The sequence below is a fragment of the Trematomus bernacchii genome, unplaced genomic scaffold, assembly GCF_902827165.1.
Source record: "Trematomus bernacchii unplaced genomic scaffold, fTreBer1.1, whole genome shotgun sequence".
NCBI lineage: Eukaryota > Metazoa > Chordata > Actinopteri > Perciformes > Nototheniidae > Trematomus > Trematomus bernacchii.
In genome coordinates this window covers 6,905,542-6,915,478 of record NW_022987698.1, presented here as the reverse complement: position 1 = coordinate 6,915,478, position 9,937 = coordinate 6,905,542, and the positions used below count along the sequence as shown (strand labels likewise).

Here is a 9,937-nt window from a genome sequence, read left to right as displayed (position 1 = left end):
TTACAACCATAGACTGTATGGTTACAACATGTTGCGTTTTTGTTTGTAGTGTTTAAATAAATTGCACTTACCTGGGAGGAAAAAAATCAGACTGTGCAACGGGGGTCCAAAGTGTTACTGCAGCTTGGCATCGATAGGAGACTTACTTTTTCATAATTTGGGGAAATAGACAATGCTAAACAGAGCTCAGTAAAACTGATCGCTGGCAGCATGTTCCGAGGGATCAACCAGGCAGCAGAAATTGAGATGCACTTTCAAATTGACCCAGATACCGTTCAGGGGAGTTATAATAGAGGGGTATTGCAGATTAAGGCTATCCCTTTAAGAGAGAGGGGGAACCATAGAGGGGGAACACGTGTGTGGCGCGTCACGCATGTGTATATCGAGCGAGTGTAGTATGTTCCTGAGGCTGAACGGGAGTAGCAGAAGTGAAACGTTTTTCTCTGAAATTAGCTGTGTAATCAAGTCACAAATAAACACACCGGCCTCCCAAGCAAATGCTTGCCTGTCTGCCTTATTTAAAAGTGGGTTTCTGAACCCGAGGCCTGTCGCTCCGTCCCTGGAAGACTGCAGAGAGTCATCAGGTAGATCAGCTCCTTTCCTACTACTTCACTTTCCTCCTCACGCTTCTTTTGGCTCGGCCATTGAAGGAGTTCAGGAGGTCAACCACTCCCATTTTAACCTTCTTTCTGTATCAATTTTCGCTTGCCACCAGGTTAAGTTCTCTTTAGCAGGCACTTTCTCTGCCGTGTAGAGGGGCTACCTGTGGCAGCAAAACGTATACAAAACTCTTTTCCAGCCTTGTTATTTATACCTCAGACTGATATAAATGCATGTTAGCCAAGCTAAATCATTTATTATGAATCAATGCAAGCAGATCATGTAGCCTATGAGCACTGTAATCATTACATAGTGGTTTAAAAAACACATTTTCATCAAGATATTTTGTCCCTTACTTAACAATATATTTTACTTTCTAGGAAAAACAATGAATTTTCTTCAAAATATTTCCTTATCTTTAAAATATACCAATAACAACCAATGTAGTCAAACTTTCAAACTACACTTTATTGACCTCATTTGTTTATAAAATAAATGCAGAAAAAGTGTTGTTTAACTTGTGAAAATAGTGTGTTTATTTTAATTACATTTAAATGAATCAACTCTGGTTCAAATTGTAACAAATCATGACATAAGACATGGATACATTTTTGAGAGTATAAAATATAATGCACTATGAGAGAAGTATTCTTTAACATCCAAACAGTATACAAATAGATTAACTGAACTCCACCTCAACCAGTTACATTGTGTAAAAGCTGTCATTGTGGCAATGTTATATTTATAGAGGGAGGGGGAAGAAGAAACAAGCAACAAGCATTTTTACTTTTGATTCTGCAATTGAACGACCACTACCTAATTCTAACAGAATATATAGATTGTTTTGTATTTCTGCTTTTACTTAAGTAAAGGACAATTTAGTAAAAAAACGGCAAGCAAACTGGAAAAATCCACACTTTTCAGGATTTAGCCAGTGTGTTTCTTAACGCTCTTCATCTTTAGGGGGGTTGAAGAGGGTAAAGTTCAACGTTTGACAATCATCAGAGAAACTAGTCTTGTCATACTCTGCCATTGCAGCACAGTCTAGTCTAACACTGAGTGAGTGAGTTAAAAGGTTTAATAATTAACTCCATTGACTTGGCAGAAGAACCTTATCTACTGACTTCAGGCAGAAGGGTTTCATGTATTCTACGTCTTTTTGACCTTCTTCAATAGGATAGAAAGACACATCATGATGGTCTGAGCTCGATTGACAACAGTATGATAGCTCTTGGAGGGAAGATGATACCATGCTACACTGTACAGAGGAACCTGGCATGTATTCAGCGCACTGTGGGTAAGAATGTTGCTCCTTATTCGGTTTTAATGTTCATTGAACACATAAGTTAAAATCATACTGCGGGTCTACAACTGATGCTGCTTTTTCATGAAGGTCTTCTGTAATTGTGATGTATTTAAACACCTGAGATCATGTAATTCTCCCAGGAACAACTTTTATTTAAAGTTTAAAATAACACCAAAATATGTTCAGTTATCTTCAGGATTATAATGATGAATTTCTGCCATCTCCAACATAAAGCTCAAGTACCTGGTGAGATAAATCTGTAGAATTTGAAATAAACTAAAACAATGAGCCAAGGATGTAGTTATTATTTTAAACCATAAACCAGGGATTAAGTCATGGTTGTTAATTAATCGTAGGGTTAGTGATCTAATCCTGTCCAAATGTCAAAGTGACCTAGAGACCAATTGCCTGATGATGTATGTGGGGAAAAGGCCTATGTGAAAAGCTTTGGATAAAATCATCTGCCAAATACATAAACATGTTAAAATACACAAACCAAAGACACAATAACTAATACTTTGACTTTAGAGCATTTTAAATACTGGTTTCAAATGCTGCACCAACAATTATTTATTAATTCTGAGATTGTAAGAGGAGTACATGTAAAGTATTTAAAAACTTAACTGACGCTTAAATATAACTTGTTCTTTATTTTAAATGTGTTTGTGCATTACGATCTGAAGTTAAACCATGATTTAATCATAAAAATGTATTGTATAATGTAACTTTTATAAATGCTCTATCACAAGTGTGTTTTTCTTCTACCCGCAGGTGGAGTTCGTTGGACGAGCAGCTGTAGACCAGCCCCGCTTCTGACAGCCTCTCCTGTTCGTGCTCTCATAGATGACAAGATCAGCATTAGAGGACACTTCCTGCCCCCACGGTGTCCCGTCACAGTGTGTGCACAAATGCAAAGTGATGATGGTGACCTGTGGGAAGCATTTGCTCATTTTAATACAAATTCAGATGGGACTGTAAACTGTGAGTCAAATTTTCCTTGTAAAGTATGTTCTGTGTTGGGTTTTATGTTTTAACTTTGTATTATTGTTATTGCAACAAGAGTAAGCATTATTCTCTTGGAATATTTAAAATATATATATATATATACAATAGATATATGTATATATATATATATATATATATATATTGTATTTGTTCCCCTCTTACCTCATGTGCTGTTTACCAATCTAAATAACTTTGGTGTTGCAGGTGAATGCAAAAATATTTTTATTTGATTTTGATGCACTGTCATTTTGAACATTGAATCTGAATTAACTAACAGGTTGGTGATGTTCTCCCTTTTCTGTCTTTCTGTCTCCTTCATAGTGACCAGGGATCCTTCAGTCGGGGGTTCATATTTGGGCTGTGAGCCAATGGGGTTGCTATGGGGACTGCAGCCGGCTCCGGGGGCCAGAGAAGGCTTGAGGCAGGTGATGAAACAAGCTCCCTGAGAGCTTGATATATAACAACTACCTAAGATGTGGCTGTCATTTATTTCACATATTCAGCGTTCAGAGTTTAAACAAAATTAAATATGATATCAAATCAATATCTCTACAGTAGATGGGTGATCTGACTGAAAATGTGGTCTTTCTTACAGGCTGAGAAAAAAAAAAGTAGAGACTCCATACGTAATGCTCATGTCCTTACTGAAGGGCCATGTTTCACCCAGTGAGAGACCCAGCACCGAGCTCGCTGCTGTAACTGCTGAGCGCTGGTACATGGCACCAGGCGTACGGAGAATAGAGATTCGCCAGAACGGAGTTGTCGGGACGTTGTTTTTACCGCCTGGTGAGCACGATTTTTTACTTTCCCCACAAAATGTAAAAGCTGCAATGGTTCATGTCTGGCCACATGGTGTCGCATTTCACCTCTAATATTGGGTCCATGCAAGTGTTTGACATTTATTTTTAATGTATTATCTATTCACATACTGTTGCTAATTTTCTTATCTTAATCTTTTTATTTATTAGCCTATATTTCTGCCCATATTTTAGACATCTCACATTTGTAATACTGCTGTGGACAGACCTCTGAACAGCACCTACTGTCTTAATTGTAACTTTTGTTCTTTCTTGTGAAGCATTTTGTGAATTTTATTTCTGTGAAAGGTGCTATACTAAATAAACGTAATACATATTAATATTATTATTATTACTGATTTCCTGCAGGCCCAGGCCCATTTCCAGCCATGTTGGACCTGTGGGGAATGGGTGGAGGACTGGTAGAGTACCGCTCCGCCCTTTTTGCCTCCAGGGGCTATGCTAGCTTCTCCCTTGCCTACATAGGGCACAAAGATTTGCCTGGTCCACAAAATTTGATCAATGTTGGTGATCCATATTTCAAAGTAAGATTACAATTATTCAACTTAACCATCATTTCTTTATTTCTGCATCATGTATACATGTCACTTGTCATTCCCTTATAAATATTATTTGTTTTTGTTTTGTTTGGACAGTCAGCGTTTCAACTACTTCAAGATCATCCTCAGGTCTATCCCGACAGAATTGGGATCATAGGACTCTCCTTTGGAGTCTACCTGACTCTCCGGCTTGCCAGTCATTCTGGCATCAAAGTAAGTGAGAAATAACTTTTTCTGTAGTTTGATCAATACATAGATCCATGCAGATGAAAGATCACACCTGTAAATAAATGTACTATATGCCAAGCAATAAAAAGTTATTTTTGACTCTAAATATGTTTGCTAAGTTCACGTTGACTTTTAACAATTATTGTTCTCCCCTCCAGCCTTCCTGTTTGATTTGTATCAATGGACCAGCAGGAAGCACCATCAAGCTCGCAGACGCAGATGGCAGGACTGAACAAATGGAAAAGTAGATGTTAAATAAATATGCAATTTGTAGGAAATTATTTTCAAGACATCACTAAGGGATTATTGCAGTAATCCATGTGACGGGTTTAGCATCAGGAGTGAAAGTCTTTAAAGTAGTCTTAAGTGCTAGTTTTAGTCTCTTAAATAGTCTCTGGTGTTAACCAATTACATTACATTTGAGAGGCAGAATATGTGTATCACAATCAAATATTGTTTATTTCTCATAACTGATTAAAAAAGTATATAAGTTGTACTGGTCTTTGTTAACTTGTCCTTTTAGTGACCAGAAATATTGGACGTATGATGATCAGGGCAATGTGAGTTTCAGAGCCGTCTCCTTGCCTGCCAACCTTTCCCCTGAGAGCAAAGTGAAGGTGAACCCACCACACATGTTTAGGGTGCACACTTAGCTTACATAATCAAATCAATTTGCTTTTTAAAGTTTTAATTTGAGAATTACATCTTGTTTTTTTGCAGTTAGAGCATCTCACATGTCCATTAATGTACATAGTGGGTGAAGATGACTTGAGTGCTTCAAGTGTAGAAAATGCGAACCTGGTAAGTAACTCAATATTACAAATTATAATTGTTGGAAAGCAAGTAATGCTTAATGCTTTTTTATTGGTCAACAGATTGAGGAGACCCTGAGTGCTGCAGGTAAATCCCAGCTGCTTACACGGTTGTCGTACCCTGGTGCCGGTCACCTGATTGAACCGCCTTACACGCCAAATTCAAGAGCGTCCCTGTGGAGCGTCAAACCACAAAAACGTAAGCCCTATCACAGAGCTTTATTTTACATTGAGCCTTGTCTTATTTTATACTTGTTTTCATACCAGGTTAAATATGAGACTGGTTATTGTAATATAGAGTATGTAACTACTAATGAAAGTATTAATTATCATACTGCTGCTTATTTTGTTGTTCCTGCAGTGGTCACTCTGTGGGGGGGTCACCTTGCACCCCACGCTGCTGCTCAGGAAGATTCCTGGAAGAAGATCCTGGAATTTATGGAAACTAACCTCAGACATTGAATTGTTGTACGATATTATCTCAGTCTGGCTTCAGATGCTCCACATCAATAATGCTGAGGAACCCCTTGAAGTAGCCTCAATGGTTTTTTTGTCATCATGTATACATGTATTTTATAACTTATATAATACTAAACATTCTTCAAAAAAACGGCAGGTTATTCTGTAAAGAACATTTTTTTAATGTGCATACATGCTAAATAATACTTTTTTTATTTTGGATTGAAGAGGTCATGACATGCTGAGGTAACCATGGCAATGAGTGCGATGAACTCTTTGAAGTCGATCTCCAGGTCTCCGTTCTGGTCGAGGTCCGTAAAGAGCTGATCCAAAATGTCATTCTCGTGAATGTTCTGTTCAGCAGAAACATAAAATGAAAGAGAAACATTTTAAGTAAATCTAAATTATTTACGAGTCTAAAAGTCTTTACATATGTCAGTGACAACTTGTGGTTGAAATGCTTCTTTTACACCAGAAAACACATTTGTTGGATAGGATCGAACTTGTTTAACCCATAGGTGGTCATAAAGTAATGTTTGTTAAATGTCTGTACAACTTCCATATTGTAAAATGGTCACCAATGCAACATTCAAAACATGTCTACATGCTTTGTTAGCTTTAAACTTTATAAGTATCTAAGGCTTGACCTAAAATGTTGTTAGTTGATTTATACTTGTAAAAATGATCTGAATCTGCAAAGCATCTAAATTATAAAATAAATGCAGTGGAGTAAAATGTGCAATATCTGCCTCCAAATTGTAGGGAAATAGATGCATAAAGTAGCAGAAAATACTCAACTAAAGCACAAAAACCTCAGAAACACTACTAAGCTAAATTCCAACCATGCTCAACATATCCATTTATTACATTTACAATTATACACATCGTAACTGTTGCACATTGGAAGGTATATATGTAAAAAAAACAAAGGCTTGAGTATCTTTAGTAAAAAGTTGTTGAGTTTATAATATATAATTCCATAACTTACCATTATGAAATGACTCATCTCATTGTTGATGAGCTCTTTAAGCTCTGTCTTCTTCAGCTTGCACTTTTTACCCGAGTATTTGTGGAAAACTTTGATGATGTTGATCATGCTACCCTCCAGCTCTGACATATCTTCATTTAAGGCCTGCAACAAATAATTCAAACAAAATCCCATTACACTACTAGAAGAATGTTTTACCCACATCTTAGGGCGTTGTGATAGACAACCATTTTTCTCAGTTTTTATACATTTAATTACATTGTAACGTGATGCATCCACTTATAATATTATATTGTATTTTAGAAATATAAACTCTAAACATTTAGTCTTTCTTACCTCCATCTGAAGAAACACCTCTGTCTTGTAGGGATCGTAAGTGGGAATGATGACTTGTTCAGTATTGTGTCGACTGCCTCGCCCAGTTTACTCTGACCACTCAACTGTATTGATCCACCACACCAAGCTTCCTTAACTGCCATGCCCTACGTAATGCACGACTAATGGATTTTAGTGGTCAGGGCCTTGTGCAAAAAGCCTTTTCTCTTAGAATCTATAATTTCTGAAGTCAAGTTCCAACATTTAGCCTATAGTGTGTGTATGTAATCCAGTTTATGAATTGCATAATTGGTGCTTTTCCCTGTTTTCTGTCATGCTATTGTGGTCTGTTTAGGCGACTGTTTGGGAGGGTGTGTTGAGTCCTGCAGATAATGTCCACTTGCAGATTCAGTGTACAGTTTTGTGTTTGTTTTTTAAATCAAAAACCACCTTTATTTAACAAAGATAACTGTAGAGCTACAAGTGACACTTTTGAGAATGTGTTCATTGCTTGTTTCTGATGCTCTCCAGTCGGCAACACTTCTATGGGCAAAAGTAAGGTTTAATAATAAATAAATGTAAGCAAAAATTGCCAATACATTTACTGCGGTCAAGCCAGCCTCCACTTCGGGAAACACAGGCAAGCCAGCCCGCACATTATATTGCGGTGCGCGAATATCCTATGCATTACGGTAGAGGCCTGGAAAAACTGCCTTCAAAATAAAAGCGCTTACTCGGTCAATAACAAATATACCTAAAAAACATACCAATCATATATACTGGAGCTTAAATTAAGAAATATGTACTATATAATGTGATCAATAATTATTTAAAACAAACTACGTATAACTACCACATTATAACTGAGTGAATGTAAAACTTAAGGAGTTTCAAAATAAAAGACCTTTGAAGTCTCATATATGAGCTATCGTCCCGCTGTTTTCAGATAATAATAATAAAACAAAAACTCTCCAGTATCAAAGACTTATTTCACTTCAGGGTGATAGCAGGACACCCCATCTAGTCACTCAGAGAAAATCAGGACAATCTGATGTACAGTTTCAAAATAAAATACCTTTGAAGTCTCATATATGAGCTATCATCCCTCTGTTTTTAGAAAAGAATAAATCAAAAACTCTCCAGTATCAAATAATTATTTCACGTCAGGGTGATAGCAGGACACCCCATCTAGTCACTCAGAGAATATCAGGACAATCTGATATACAGTCTCAAAATAAAAGACCTTTGAAGTCTCATATATGGGCTATCGTCCTTCTGTTTTTAGATAAGAATAAATAAAAAACTATCAATTATCAAAGATTTATTTCACTCCAGGGTGATAGCAGCACACCACAACTAGTCTCTCAGAAATTATCAGGACAATCCAATGTACAGTTTCAAAATAAAATACCTTTGAAGTCTCATATATGAGCTATCATCCCTCTGTTTTTAGATAAGAATAAAACAAAAGCTCTCCAGTATCAAAGACTTCTTTCACTCCAGGGTGATAGCAGGATACCCCATCTAGTCACTCAGAGAATATCAGGACAATCTGATGTAGAGTTTCACCCTGAAGTGAAATAAGTATTTGATACTGGAGAGTTTTTGTTTTATTCTTATCTAAAAACAGAGGGATGATAGCTCATATATGAGACTTCAAAGGTCTTTTATTTTGAAACTCTACATTAGATTGTTTTTTTTGTTTTAAAAAAAAAAAATTATTGATCACATTATATAGTACATATTTCTTAATTTAAGCTCCAGTATATATGAATATGTTTGGTATGTTTTTTAGGTATATTTGTTATTGACCGAGTAAGCGCTTTTATTTTTAAGGCAGTTTTTCCAGGCCTCTACCGTAATGCATAGGATATTCGCGCACCGCAATACAACGTGCGGGCTGGCTTGACTGTAGTGATGGGAATTATGGCTCTTTGAAGGGAGCCGGATCTTATGGCTCCGTTCCTTTCAAAGAGCCGTTCAAAAGAGCCGTTTTTTTAAGGTTACTAGGTTTATCTGCAAAATAATCACCAGGATAATGATTGACTGTATTGCCAGACCTAATGTCAATAATCGGCATTGTAAACATGACACAAGGTGGCGCCATATCCATGTCATCATGTCAGTGAATGTACTTTGAATTTACCCTCTGTATGTGTTAAGTAAATAAAGTTGCCTTGCCTTGAATGAAATTCATGCAACTCTTAATATTAGATACTGTGTTTTTAAGTGGCGATGGAGATTATTTGTTGATCCTGCTTTAAAGGATATTTTGCCTTTACAAATGGTGCGCTTTATCACTGCCTGGGTTTTGGTTGAAGTGAATCCAAATGCTGCTGCGTTTTCGCGTTTGGCTCATTTACCATCCGAAAAACACGTTGTCTACCTGTCCTGTACCACTTGTTATGACTTCTCTCTCTCGCGTATTCCGTTAAGACCCACCCCATCTCACTCCTCGTGCTGAAACCTACCAAACAGAGTAGGGGCGGATCTTCACAGAATACGTTTGGGGAACAAAATCAAGCTTTTTAAAAGGCGAGTGGATTTTGGCAGGCAGTGAGTGCGGACCAACGATTGAACGATAACAAGAACGGCTCTCACAAAGTAGGACTCGGTTCCCCTCGTTCGTACCAAAGAGCCGTTCAAAAGAATCGGCTCGTTCGCGACCGACACATCACTACTTGACTGTGTTTTCCGAAGTGGAGGCTGGCTTGACCGCAGTATACATTTAACTCAAAACACCTGTGTCTGGAGGTTGAGAGAGTCTCTAACCAAAGCACTACAAACGTTTTATCCTGCAAAGCATTTTCTCAAGAAATTAAAGGATGATTCAAATATAAATTGTTGGCTACTTCTTGAACAACTCA

General features: G+C 37.2%; 2 protein-coding genes across 3 annotated transcripts; one reads left to right on the top strand and one right to left on the bottom strand.

Moving 5' to 3' along the window:
- Nucleotides 1–368: 368 nt before the first annotated feature.
- On the top strand, nucleotides 369–5,856 carry LOC117489722 (peroxisomal succinyl-coenzyme A thioesterase-like). 2 transcript variants are annotated; one of them, XM_034139243.1, is made up of 12 exons: nucleotides 369–584; nucleotides 1,777–1,897; nucleotides 2,678–2,887; nucleotides 3,233–3,332; nucleotides 3,507–3,697; nucleotides 4,078–4,253; nucleotides 4,365–4,481; nucleotides 4,655–4,740; nucleotides 5,020–5,113; nucleotides 5,217–5,297; nucleotides 5,372–5,507; nucleotides 5,670–5,856. In XM_034139243.1, the coding sequence occupies exons 2-12, from the start codon at nucleotides 1,822–1,824 to the stop codon at nucleotides 5,768–5,770; spliced, it is 1,368 nt and encodes a 455-aa protein (XP_033995134.1). In that variant the 5' UTR covers nucleotides 369–584; nucleotides 1,777–1,821; the 3' UTR covers nucleotides 5,771–5,856. The 2 variants fall into 2 exon arrangements, with proteins under 2 accessions (XP_033995134.1, XP_033995135.1); XM_034139244.1 differs by having other exon boundaries at nucleotides 394–584; nucleotides 1,782–1,897.
- A 102-nt stretch (nucleotides 5,857–5,958) lies between these two features.
- Nucleotides 5,959–7,541, bottom strand: LOC117489724 (protein S100-B-like). Its single transcript, XM_034139245.1, has 3 exons — nucleotides 7,092–7,541; nucleotides 6,756–6,899; nucleotides 5,959–6,120 (listed from the first exon to the last, which is right to left on the bottom strand). Exons 1-3 carry the CDS (start codon nucleotides 7,095–7,097, stop codon nucleotides 5,980–5,982), a joined length of 291 nt encoding a protein of 96 aa, XP_033995136.1. The 5' UTR covers nucleotides 7,098–7,541; the 3' UTR covers nucleotides 5,959–5,979.
- Nucleotides 7,542–9,937: the final 2,396 nt, after the last annotated feature.